Source organism: Scyliorhinus torazame, chromosome 3, assembly GCF_047496885.1.
Source record: "Scyliorhinus torazame isolate Kashiwa2021f chromosome 3, sScyTor2.1, whole genome shotgun sequence".
NCBI lineage: Eukaryota > Metazoa > Chordata > Chondrichthyes > Carcharhiniformes > Scyliorhinidae > Scyliorhinus > Scyliorhinus torazame.
The window spans coordinates 241,871,761-241,885,779 of NC_092709.1; the positions used below are offsets into that span (position 1 = coordinate 241,871,761).

At 49.8% G+C, this 14,019-nt stretch overlaps 1 protein-coding gene across 1 annotated transcript in view; it reads right to left on the reverse strand.

The window, feature by feature from the left end:
• The window catches only part of itga1 (integrin, alpha 1), a 370,921-nt gene that overhangs the window by 137,560 nt on the left and 219,342 nt on the right, over window positions 1–14,019 (reverse strand). The window contains exon 14 of the mRNA XM_072497065.1: window positions 10,722–10,814. Coding sequence (XP_072353166.1) covers window positions 10,722–10,814 — 93 coding nt within the window. The remainder of the gene's footprint in view (window positions 1–10,721; window positions 10,815–14,019) is intronic.

Consider the following 14,019-nt stretch of genomic DNA (forward strand, 5'->3'; position numbering starts at 1 on the left):
TACGGTAAGGCCCCTATACTATAGGTATGGGGGTAGATCCGTGCCTGCTGGCTCCGCCCAGTAGGCAGAGTATAAATGTGTGCTCTCCGAACAGCAGCCATTTGGTAAGCTGCTGTAGGAGGCCACACATCTCTGTGTAATAAAGCCTCGATTACATTCTACTCTCGTCTTGTCATAATTGATAGTGCATCAATTTATTACACAGACATTTCTCAAAGATGGACCTCTGCATCAAGCCGGATCGCCTGCAGCTGCATCCTCAAGCAGACAATGCCAAAAAGGACTTCCAACATTTGCTAGTTTGCTTTGAAGCATACATCGGGTCTGCGCCAGACCCAATCTGAGAAGCACAGAAGCTCCAGATTCTGTACACGCGGCTGAGCTCCAACGTTTTTCCCATCGTCCAGGATGCGCCTACCTACGCAGAGGCCATGGCGCTACTAAAGGAGAATTACGCTCAGCAGACCAACAAGATCTAGGCCAGGCACCTCCTATCCACGCGGCACCAACTTCCCGGTGAGACTGTCGAAGATTTCTGGTGTGTCCTGCTCGCCCTGGTGAGAGACTGTGACTGCCAGGCCGTTTCGGCCACTGAACATTCGAACCTGCTAATGAGAGACGCGTTCGTTACGGGCATAGGGTCTGACTATATCCGCCAGCACCTCTTAGAAGGGGCCACGCTTGACCTAGCGGCGACCAAGAAACTAGCGCTCTCGCTCACAGTCGCCTCACGCAACGTACAGGTTTATGCACCCGACCGCACGGCCCACCCCCCTGTGCATTGTGGACCCCACCAGCGGCCACCCCATCGTGGACCGCATCAGCGACCGCCTTCAACCAACCCCACGCCTGCGCCGCAGCCAACCAACCCCGGGGGACCCAAGTGCTGCTTCTGCGGACAGACAAAACACCCCCGGCAGCGCTGCCTGGTGCAGAGCGCGCTCTGCAAGGCCTGTGGCAAGAAGTGACATTTCGCTGCAGTGTGCCAGGCCCGCTCAATCGCCGCTATTGTCCCGGCACCCCCCACGTGTGGCCAGTGGGCACCGCCATCTTCCTCTTCTCAGACCACGTGCGGCCCGTGGGCTCCGCCATCTTGCTCCACTCACAACACGAGCGGCCCGTGGGCGCCGCCATTTTGCTTGCCTCAGAACCAATGGACACCGCCATCTTGCCTGCCCCAGGATGCGTGCGGCCTGAGGCACCGCCATCTAACCTGCCCCAAGACATGTGCGGCCTGTGGGTGCCGCCATCTTATCCACCTCAGGACCCCTGCCCGTCGGGCACCTCATTGGGCCACTCATCGCCTGCAACTGCCGACGGTCAGCCGCGTCTCGCCTTGGACACAATTGACCAGTCTCGACCGCACAACCTCGCGACCGCTTCGACAAAGGTGAAGGTCGACAGGCATGAGATATCCTGCCTTCTTGACTCCGGTACACTGAGAGCTTCATCCACCCCGATACAGTAAGGCGCTGCTCCCTCGCGGAACAGCCCGCTAACCAATGAATCTCCCTGGCCTCCGGATCCCACTCCGTGGCGATCCGGGCATACTGCATCGCCACCCTCACCGTCCAGGGCGTAGAGTTCAGCGGCTTCCAGCTCTACATCCTCCCTAACCTCGGCCTGGGCTTCTAGTGCAACCTCCAGAGCCTAACCCTGAAATTTAGCGGGCCCCTACCGCCCCTTACTGTTTGCGGCCTCGCAACCTTAAGGTCAACCCGTCTTCCCGGTTTACAAACCTCACCCCGGATTGCAAACCCGTCGCCACCAGGAGCAGACGGTACAGCGCCCAGGACAGGACCTTCATCAGGTCTGAAGTCCAGCGGCTGCTGCGGGAAGGTATCATCGAGGCCAGCAACAACCCCTGGAGAGCCCAAGTGGTAGTGGTGAAAACCGGGGAGAAAAACAGGATGTCGTTGACTACAGTCAGACCATCAATCGATACACGCAGCTCGACGCGTACCCCCTCCCACGCATATCTGATTTGGTCACTCAGATTGCATAGTACCGGGTCTTCTCGATAGTGGACCTGAAATCTGCCTACCACCAGCTCCCCATCCGTAAGGCCGACCGCCCATACACTGCGTTTGAAGCGGACGGCCGCCTTTACCATTTCCTTAGGATTCCCTTCGGCGTCACCAACGGGTCTTGGTCTTCCAACGGGAGATGGACCGAATGGTACCTTAGTGGGTGATGAGAAGGACTGCAAGGTTGATGAGCAATATGGTCATGGCACCATGGTGAAGGATGCCATTCTGTCCGGTGCCATTGTTTGGGATATCCTCTCAGGGCTGGAGAGGAACGTATAGTGGGAGAGAGTGGATCCAATGGCCATGGTCCATGTAGGTACCAACAATATAGCTAAGTCCAGGAAAGCGGTTCTGCATAGACAGTATGAGTAGCGAGGCATTAAATTAAAAAGCAGAAGCCCCAAAGGTAATCTTTGGATTATTATCTGAGCTACGTGCAAATTGATACAGAGCAAATAAGATTAGAGAGATGATTGGGAGCTCAAATACTGGTGTGGGAGAAATGGGTTTTGATTCATGGGGCACTGGTGCCAGTACTGGGAAAGTGGGAACATTCCTATTGGGATAATCAACACTTGAACCTTGATGGGGCCAGTGTTCCTTTTTTTTCTTATTTTTTTAAAATTTAGAGTACCCAATAATATTTTTTCTCAATTAAGGGGCAATTTAACGTGGCCAATCCACCTAACCTGCACATCTTTAGGTTGTGGGGGCGAAACCCACGCAGACACGGGGAGAATGTGCAAACTCAGTGACCCAGAGCCAGGATCGAACCTGGGACCTCGGCGCCGTGAGGCAGCAATGTTAGCCACTGCACCACCGTGCTGCCCCTGGGGCCAGTGTTCTGACGAGTTGTTTCACTGGGGAAGTATTGAGGGTTTTAAACTATCTAGGGGGGGGGGGGGAGAGAAGGGATCATGTAGGAGAAGACTGAGTAAATTAAAAGGGAAATAACAAGGCAGTAGATCAAGGTAGCAATACAGGTAATGATAATCAGAGTATGGTAGGGAGGGACAGTGATTACAAACTTCATAGTATGCCGGCAGTTCGGGCCAGAATTTACAGAAACAGTAAAAACATTGCATTAGGATTCTGCAGCTGAATTTGCACAGCATTCACAATAAAATAAATTAATTGTCAGCTCAAATAGAAACTCATATTGGGGGACATCCGGTGGCAGTGTATAGGAAGAGGTCGCACGTTGGATGGCTCCTACTCAGGGCTTGATTTTTTAGAATTTAAGTCCCGGTCCCAGGGAAAATGTTTCATTAAGTATGTGCGAGCTGGATGTCCAAAACCCAAAGGAAAGTCACCGTGAAGAAGGGGGCAAATGAAGGTTCGCCATCGAGTGGAAAGGTCAGCTCGGCAACTGGAAGGATGGCGGAAGCTGGGTGGGGCCGCACTGTTCACGGCGGAAAAGATGACCGAGGTGATGGCTTTGGAACTTGAAAATCAGTTCGCAAAGCACTTGGAAGTGATGAGGAAGGAGATGATGGAAGCATTGAAGGTGCTGGTGGAGGAGGTGATTGCCCTGGTGAAGGCGGTGGTGTCAAGGACATCGGCCGAGGTGTGGTAGCAGGGCGATCAGCTCACCTCGATGGGGGAGGAGCTGCAGTGGGTGGTGGAGGCCAACAAGGGTCTGCGAGCCAAAGTGGATGTCCTGGCAAACAGATCTAGCCAACAAAATCTGAGGATAGTGGGTCTGCCTGAAGGGGTGGAGGGCCCGAGGCTGATGGAGTATTTTGCCAAGGTGTTGGCGGAACTGTTGGGGAGGGGGAAGTTCCCTCCCGGTACGAACTGGATCAGGTTCATCGGGCGTGAAGGCCTAAAGCAAAGGCGAATGAGCCACCAAGAGTAGGGATTACTTGTTTCCGTCGGCACCGTGTGGAAGAGAAGGCCCTGAGTTGGGTGAAGCAGAAGCGGGAGGTGCAGTGGGCTTGAATTGATATACGTATATACCAGGACTTTACTGTGGAGTTGGCGAGGAGGCAGGCAGCCTTCGGCCGAGTGAAGACAGCACGGTATAACCGCGGTGTGTGGTTCGACATAGTGTACCCAACTAAGTTGAGGGTGACATGACCTACAACTCCAAAGACTTTTATTTTGAGACGGTGGAAGCGGCGAAGGTGTTTGTGAAGGCCGAAGGACTGGGGCAGAAGTGAGAAATGGGATTGAGGATCGGTCTTGGATTGAGGTTAGGGGTGTGGAGGACTGTATGTCGCTCTATTTTTATGGCATAATAATAATAATCTTTATTGTCACAAGTAGGCTTGCATTGCAATGATGTTACTGTGAAAAGCCCCCAGTCGCCATATTCTGGCGCCTATTCCGGTACACAGGGGGAGAATTCACAATATCCAAATTACCTACCAGCACGTCTTTTGGGACTAGTGGGAGGAAACCGAGCACCCGGAGGAAACCCACGTAGACACGGGGAGAACATGCAGACTCCATACCGACAGTGACCCAGCCGGGATTTGAACCTGGGACCCTGGCGCTGTGAAGCCACAGTGCTAACCACTGTGCTACTATGCTGCCCACAGGATGCCGTTATATGTGCTAAATGAGTTGAAGTTGCCTATTTGGACAAGGTAGCAGTTGGGATTTTCTTTTGCTACGATGACTCTTTTGGCGTTGTATGTTTACACTGGGGTTGTGTGTTGAAGAGGATTTCTTTGTTTTCCTGGGACCGGGCAAGGGGGGGGAGGGGAGTGGGCCTGGACAGGGGTCCCCACACTAGCAAGCTCAAGCTGGCCAGTGAACGGGAGTGCGGTGGAGGGAGGAGCTGCGGTCATCAGAGCCTGGTAGAACAGATTTTGCTGGGCCTAAGAGGTATAAAAAGTGGGGTGAGGGGACCGATATTGGGTAAGGTGTTTTCGAAAGGAAGTGGATGGGGGGGGATTCTGGTAGGGGAAGGAGGGGTTCGATGGTAACAATGGGACGAGGCGGGCCATGCCCAGTGGGCAGGGCCCGGAGTTATGATGATGGCGGAAAGGGGGGGGCGGGCGGGGGGAGATTGTGAGAGACCCCCGGTTAAAATAGTTATGTAGAATGTGAGGGGTTTATTGGAGGGAGGTTTCCAGTGTCGTCTCGAGGATAGAGCTCATGAACTTGGAACCAGGTGCCCTAGAAGCCATTTTTGGAGTGCCGGACTGCCTCGGGCAGCAGTTGGATGCGGGGGCAGATGTTTTCATCCTTCGCTTCACTGATTGCCCGGAGGGGGGTCCTGTTGGGGTGGATGTCAGCTTCTACATCTTGTGACACAGCTTGGCGGGGGGGGGGATCTACTTGAATTTCTTTCTCGGGTAGGTAAGGTTTCAGCTGAAGGGGATGAAGGAAGGGTTTCACAATTCGTGGGGGCTGTTTATCATGCACTTCTGAGAATTAGTCGCCATTGAACATTAGGGGGAGTAAGAGGGGGGGGGTGAAGGGGGGGGAGGGTGTTTGGTGGTATTGTTATCTTTGGTTACACAGTTTACGGATTGATTGTTAATTTGTGTTTTTTACCTGGAATGTACGGATGGATGTTTTGGTCTGTATATTGAGCGGGGTGTGGTTGGTGTGTCGGGGATTGTTATTGTATTTGTTTTTGTTTATTTTTTCTTTGGTTGTCTATTGATAAAAATGTTGAAAATGAACAGAATAAAAAGATTTAAAAATAGAAACTCGTATTGCGATAAGAAATGTATACTTTCATATTTCTGTGATTGTTTTCTATGCAATTAAAGAAAGGTGTGTGTGTGAGACCAGGGCTAATTGAAGAAGGGAAAGATGACAAGAGAAAGGTTGTCCGTGAGGATTAAGAGTTGAAAGGTTAAAGATGTTAACCTAGGGGTCCAGGTTCATAGCTCCTTGAAGGTGGAGTTGCAGGTGGACAGGGTGGTGAAGAAGGCATTCAACATGCTCGGTTTTATTGGTCAGAATATTGAATAGAGGTGTTGGGACGTCTTGTTGAAGTTGTACAAGACATTAGTAAGACCACACATGGAATACTGTGTTCAGTTCTGGTCACGCTATTATAGGAAGGATATTGTTAAACTTGAAAGAGTGCAGAAGAGATTTACGAGGATGCTACCAGGGCTTGATGGTCTGAGCGATAAGGAGAGGCTGGATAGGCTGGGACTTTTTTCCCTGGAGTGTAGGAGGCTTAGGGGTGATCTTATCGAGGTCTATAAAATAATGAGGGGCATCGATAAGGTAGATAGTCAACATCTTTTCCCAAAGGTAGAGGGGTCTTTGGTTTAAGATGAGAGGGGAGAGATACAAAAGAGACCAGAGGGGGAACCTTTTCACACAGAGGATCATGAGCATCTGGAATGGGCTGCAGGAGGCAGTGGTAGAGGCGGGTATAATTATTTTCCTTAAAGAAGCAATTAGACAGTTACATGGGCAAGGTGGGTATAGAGGGATTTGGGCCAAATGCGGGCAAGTGGGACTAGCTTACTGATAGAAACTGGGCGGCATGGACAAGCTAGGCAAAGGGCCTGTTTTCATGCCGTAACCATCTATGACTCTCTGTTAGATTTGAGCATTTGTAATGAGAGGTTATGGTGGGTTTGAGTTACAAGTAAATAGATTGGGTCTGAAGTTTGCATTGTGAGATAAGTGGGAACATTGTTTTTTCAGCTGTCAAATTTCAAAAGAGAGTTTGGAGGTATCAAGAAGCATTTGTATCTTATGGGGTTCCATGAGCAAACAGGGGAAGGTTTATTCAATTTTATTGACCCAAAATTGGAGGTAAAAAAGAAATATGGAAGATTTATATAATTAGAGCAGTTGAGTTCAAAGAGGTGTTTAAGGACAACGGAACCAAAGGTGAAAGGGGAAAAGGATATTTAGGGGAAGAGATGTTTGGCTGACTGAAGTGAGTGATTGTGGGGGAAAGCCCTGAGTGGGAGTTGCTGAGAAGATCTGAACATTTTGAATGGGAAGCAGTCACTTCGTGTTAAAATAGAAGAATCATTGGTTTAGGAAACAGAACCTCCTATTGCAATTCCACCTCTGAGTGGAAGAGTCTGAGAAAGCATGAACAGTACCTTTATTAAAGTGCCAACAATCCCCCAACTTGGGTAATATTACTGGATTTTCATAGGGGTTACTGCCAAAAAGGTACTTTAATCATGTAATTTTGGCCAAGTATTTTTTAGGGTGTTGTTCTGCAAGACTGTTTTAACTGTGTATCGTTGGGGAGTCAGGAGGTGAGTTAGCACAGAATTTCCAGCATCCGACCTGCTCTTATAGCCACAGTATTCATTGTGGTGATCCACTGTAATAGGAGATGTAAGGTAGGGCCTGCACTACAGGTTCGCCGGTAGCTCCTGCCGGCTGGCTCCGCCCAGGGAGAACTGTATAAATATGCATGACCTCCAGTGCTCTGCCATTTCGCCAGCTGCAGCAGGAGGCCACGCATCTGACTGTAATAAAGCCACAGCTGTACCCAACTTTAGTCTTTGTGCAATTGATTGTGCATCAATTTATTACAGTCAGATTTTACACAGAATGGATATCCAAATTAAGCCCGATCGCCTGCAGCTGGATCCTCACTCGCCCGACGCCAGGAAAGCCTTTACTCACTGGCTAGCATGTTTTGAGGCTTACATCAACGCGGCGGACCCCGTGCCAACAGAGGCTCAGAAGATAAACGTCCTGTACTCCAGACTGAGCTCCAGCGTGTTCCCGTTGATCCAAGATGCCATGACTTACACAAAAGCAATGTAACTCCTCAAAGAGCACTACGCGCAGAAGGCGAACACGCTCTTCGCCAGGCATGTACTTGCCACCCGCTCGCAACTACCTGATGAATCCATCGAAGAATTCTGGCGGGCCCTAATTCCACTCGTCCGGGACTGTGACTGTCAGGCCGTCACGACCGCTGAACACGCGAATCTCCTCATGCGCGCTGCCTTCGTGACGGGGATTGCATTGGACCGCATCCGAGAACGATTGCTGGAAGGGGCCACGCGCGAACTGGCGGAGACGTAAACCTTGGCGCTCTCCATGACAGTCGCATCCCGGAACATACAATCGTATCTCTCCCGCTGCGCTGCCCACCCTTCTACCCCCTCCTACCCCTCCGGCGACCTCCTCAGCTGGGGCCCTGCCTTTGCAATACGCCTGCGCCGCACGCCAATCCGCGCACTACTTGCTGCTACTTCTGCGGTCAGCAGAAGCATCCCCGCCAACATTGCCCGGCTTGCACCTCAGTTTGTAAAGCCTGCAGTAAAATGGGCCACTTCGCGGCTGTGTGCCAGGCCCGCGCAGTCACTGCAATCGCGCCCGCTATCGCTCCCTCCCCCACGCCAGACGCACAATGGGAGCCGCCATCTTCTCCTCCCGGGTCCATGTGCGACCAATGGGCGCCGCCATTTGTCCTCCTTCGGCCAAGTGCGCCCCATGGGTGCCGCCATCTTGTTCCCCACAGCGTCCCTGGACATCCCAACATCGGAACCGCACACGCTCGCCACCCGAAGCATCTGATGGCTACCCGCAGCTCGCTTCGATGACGCTGGACCAATCTCGCCCGCACAATCTGGCCACCGCGTCGACGACGGTTAAAATCAACGGCCACACCACCTCGTGCCTGCTGGACTCCGGGAGCACCGAAAGCTTCGTTCACCCAGATACGGTAAGGCGCTGCTCCCTCGCGGTCCACCCTGCCAATCAAATGATCTCCCTAGCCTCCGGATCCCACTCTGGTCAAAGCTCGCAATCTGCCCTACTCCGCCGAGGAAGTAAGGACAGTCACCAGGGTCTGCCAGGTCTGTGCGGAGTGCAAGACGCACTTCTACCGGCCGGACCGTGCGTGCCTGGTGAAGGCTTCCCACCCCTTTGAACGCCTCAGTGTGGATTTCAAAGGGCCCCTCCCCTCCACCGACCTTAACACGTACATTCTCAGTGTGGTCGACGAGTACTCCAGATTCCCCTTCACCATCCCATGCCCCGATATGACATCTGCCACCGTCATCAAGGCCCTCAGCACCATCTTCGCCCTATTCGGTTTCCCCCCGCCTACATCCACAGTGACAGGGGATCCTCATTCATGAGCGATGAGCTGCGGCAGTTCCTGCTCAGCAGGGGTATAGCCTCCAGCAGGATGACCAGCTACAACCCCCGGGGAAACGTGCAAGTAGAACGGGAGAATGGGACGGTTTGGAGGGCCATCTAGCTGGCCCTACGGTCCAGGAACCTCCCAGGCTCTCGCTGGCAGGAGGTCCTCTCTGACGCTCTGCACTCCATCCAGTCACTATTCTGCACTGCCACTAATAATGCACCCCATGAACGTGTTTTCACCTTCCCCAGGAAGTCCACATCCGGGGTGTCACTCCCGACTTGGCTCGCTGCTCCAGGACCGGTCCTTCTCCGGAGGCACGTCCAACTTCACAAGGCGGACCCCTTGGTGGACAGGGTTCACCTGCTCCACGCCAACCCTCAATATGCCTATGTTGAGTTCCCCGACGGCCGCCAAGATACTGTCTCACTCAGGGACCTGGTACCGTCAGGTTCCACCCCAACAGCCCCCCCCACCAATGCGCCCCCCCCACCTCCCACCGCGCCGCCAATATTGACCCCATCAGACCACCCCCCTCCCCTTTTCCGCACAAGAGGATGAAGAGGACTTCTGCACACTCCCGGAGATCCCCGATGACTGGCCAACAGAGCACCGCCATCGCTGCCACCTCCACCACCGCCAGCACCAACATCGCCGCCACCGTTACGCCGCTCCCAACGAAACACCAAAGCACCGAACCGGCTGAACCTTTGACGGACTCCGGACCGTCAACATGGACTTTTCTTTCCCTACCACTGTACATAATTGCACTAATTGTATATAGTTTCACGTCACCCCCGCCGGACTCATTTTTAACAGGGGGTGAATGTGGTGATCCATTGCAATAGGAGCTGTAAGGTAGGACCTGCACTACAGGTTCGCCGGTAGCTCTTGCCGGCTGGCTCCGCCCAGGGAGAACTGTATAAATATGCATGACCTCCAGTGACCTGCCATTTCGCCAGCTGCAGCAGGAGGCCACGCATCTGACTGTAATAAAGCCACAGTTGTACCCAACTTTAGTCTTTGTGCAATTCATCGTGTATCATTCATATGGCTGGTCCAGTTCAGTTTCTGGTCAATAGTAGCCCCCAGGATGTTGATAGTGGGGGGACTCAGTGATCTTAATGCCATTGAATGTCAAGTGGTGTTGGTTAGATTCTCTCTTGATGGAGGTGGGCATTGCTTGGCACAAATGTTGCTTGTCACTTATCTTCCTGATGTTGCTGCTGCTTAGGTTGTTGGGACCACTGAATAATGCCAAGCAGAGTTCGCGTTGCTTGTGTCACTTCAATATTGCAAAGGGGGACCTAAAATGGGCATTAGATACCTTGGGCTGGATTCTCCGGTCCCCCAACTGCATATATCTCAGCGACACCCATTTTCTGGCAGTGGCATCCCACTGCTCGTCAATGGGATTTCCCATTGAAGCCATCCCAAGCCACTGGGAAACCTGTGGGTGGGTTGCGTTGCTGGCGGGAAAAGAGAATCACAACGGCTGGAAAACCTTGGCCCTTAATTACATACATGAGAGGCCTAACACCTATTTTAAAGCAGTCACCAGGAAGTCCCCCAAAATCATTGGAACCAATATTAGGTCTAACGTTCTTCAGGTGTCCTTTGGGTGTGGGACCTTTCTTCCTTACCTCATTCGATCTGCCAGTATGAAGCGATGAGACAGAAGGGCAACCACAATGCTGCTTCAGTGGCTCAAGGAACATTTGATAATGAAAACTGTTCTAAAAAAAGAAAGAAATTGAAAATGAGATGTAGATTTTAATGGTACTTTTACTTGTGTAGTTGATTTAAGGTTCCAGTACCGACTGAGGTTACTCATGATGGCCCTGCCTTCTCAACCTTGCCTCTCGCCTGAGGTATGGTGATCCTCAGGTTAAATCACCACCAGTCCTCAAAGGTGAAAGTAGCCTATGATCTTCTGGGACGATGGCAACTTTACCTGTGTTTAAGGTTGTATCAAATTCTCATTGCAATTTGCCACAGTCAAAATGTTATGGAGGATAAGAGTAGGGATGTGTGGGACCATGGCTGAAGGTTTTACATGTCCTCTGCTGCTATTGAATTTATTGTAAGTCTCTTGTATAATGCCTCTATAGAGGAGAGAAAGAAGTGGAAAAATACTTCTTGCCTAAAAGTTATATGCTGGTGATGAATGGCACAAGAGGGAATGCAATGTCTTCCTGCAGACATGGCATTTTGCCAGCGCAGTCTCCTCGTTAATATGGCTGCCTGAGTCACTTAAGTGGCCAATTAAGGGCCATGTCCTGCCCTCATGATCATTTTTGCAGGGCACAGTTCTGTTAGGGGAGACAGCCAAGTAAACTGCTGGCCATCCAGCAGGTTGCCAGGGTGGTGTTGGCACTCTATCGCCCACAGAGGCACCACTCAGTAGCAATAGCTGCCCCCATGCCCAAGTATCCACCATTGATCCTGACTCAACATCCCCCCAGCAACTCACCCTCCGAGCCTCACAATTGCAGGGGTCTCCCTGCCTGACTCCAATTTCCCTGTAGACACTTGCACATCTTTGAGGGCCTGATCATCCTGGAGTTGTAGCTTCAACAGTAGCCACCGCTTGTAATGGCACTGCCGATTCTGCTCAGATACCCGCTGTTTAGTTGGCCTTGTAGGTCTTGTGGATGGGCCGCTATCCTCAGCTAGTTGGCAACCTTGATGACAGCCTGTTAATTGGCCACTGGCAGCAAGATGCTGCCCTGGGTTCCACCACATCATGAAATGAGACCGGCTCCCACGTTTTCCTGGCGGTGAGATTTCAGCCTCCATGGAAAAATGTAACCCATGGAGTCAGGTTTACATTTAAAACATTTTAGACACAATTCAAGAGCTGTGTTACAAAAGTGTATCACTGTCTAGCAATGTGTGAATGTTAAGGAGATAGAAGGTAAAAATAAAGTTATTCCTGGTTCTTTTGGGAATATGTGCATACATCATTGAGTTTTCACTCACTACTTGCTGCATAGTGAGTCTTTTATTTTATATGGATTATACATTAATTATAAAAATGCTGCCTGAAACAACACTCTCCAATAAAATATACTTCTCATTTTTGCAAAAGTTCTTGAATTTTTGCAAAAAAACGAGAAGTATTCATTAAAATTTTGCCAGTGAAGAGGCTTATATTGAAAAGTTTATATTTGTATATAATTTTAAATATAATAAAACATCCACACAGGTTTGAATTTCCCTGCAGACTGAGAGGCTCCCTACATCTCAGCAGAAATGATGGCAGGGTCACAATTCTGGAAATCCTGCCCTCATACATGGCCCACATCATTTTGTGGGGGGAGGGAATTTGGGTTTGTTTTAAATTGCAGATCCATGGTTCACAGAGGCAATTGCACATGTTCAAGTGTAGTTGTCTCTAGTAATACCTGATTTTGGCTCCTGGCATGTTCAAAACACTACTTGTGCACTTTAGACCTGGTAGGAGAAGGTCTGAAGCTGCCAGAGTTCTTTGGAAAGTTAGAGCACCCTTTTACACCTTGCTGTGGGCCATGTTTGCGGGCAGGATTTCCAGATTTGTTCCCCTGCCATCATTTTTGCTGAGATGTAGGGAGCCTCTCAGTCTGTAGGGAAATTCAAGCCTTTGTGGACGTTTTATTATGTTTAAAATTATACCCAGATATAAGTTGTTATTATAAGTATAAAACTAGACGTTTCAATATAAGCCTCTTCATTGGCAAAATTTAAATGAATACTTCTCGCTTTGGTAGGGGTCAGGTGCCCTTTGGGAGAGGCAAGGTGTCCCCTTTTGGGAAAGGTAATGTGTCCTATTGGATTGTTAAAAGTAGACATTAATGTCCATAAAAAGCACATAAACACATTGGAACGGTCAACAAAACTGTCAAGAGAGCTGTTAAGAGAACCGTCAAGGAATTTAAATCTCCTTCCCTTTAAATATTTGAAAAAACTTCCAACAGTGTTAAAAACAATCGATGATATCTATTTCACTCAGTCTGTTGACATAAGCCCTATCATTACCGGTTTAGTGCTGCATGACTGATTCCCCAGCCTTTCATTAACACTGTGGGATGTCTGTCAGTTTGGTTTGATTGATAGCCGAAAATGGTTATAGGCACTTTGAAGTGGAACTATGAATACAAGTACTTGTTTTTGCGATGAATTAAAGGAAGTGAAATGCGGTGAAAATTTATTTTATCAAGGCGAGGTGTTTTTTAAACAGTGAATTCATCAATAGGAAGAATTGTATTTAATCTCACATGGCTCCTGAGCTCTGCCCATGGTGGACATTAAGTAAAATAAAAACAGAAAGTATTAGAAAAATTCAGCTGGTCTGGCCGCATCTGTGAAAAGAGAGACAAAGTGAAATTGTCCCAAAATCGCACAGAGTGTTGGATCAGGCAAGAAACGCTGTGTGAAATTCACCAGCTTCATAGTTGCCTTTTCTCACCTGAGTTAACAGCACTGTGCAATCTCAAAGTGCTGCCGAGGATCACACAGCCAGCTTGAGGGGAATTGAATAAACAAGCCAGCAACGCTCGGAATCTGAGATCGGGGCACCCTTTTTAAAGTGAAATTTAAGGTCCCCCCCAACAGACATCAGAAAAGATGATGGCCAACTAATAGTTTCTTATAACAATGAGGGATGGGCAATAAACATGCTTTCCAATGCTGACCGCCTTCCACCAAAATTATCAAAATACGTTTATCCTGGATTTTGATGAATTTTAAATGAAAAGTAAGCAAAAGCATACAAGGCAAAATTTTAACCTGAAGAAAAAGGTAGATCTGGTTTGGTGGGGGGAGGGTGGGGTGTGGGGGTGCAGGGTGGTTAAAGCCAGAAAAATATGTTTCTCATCTCCAACCCTTCCATTTCTTGTTTGGACAGAGTTTGAAACTTGAAAACAGGGAATTTTAAAATTTAATATGCAGCTTTTGAAATCT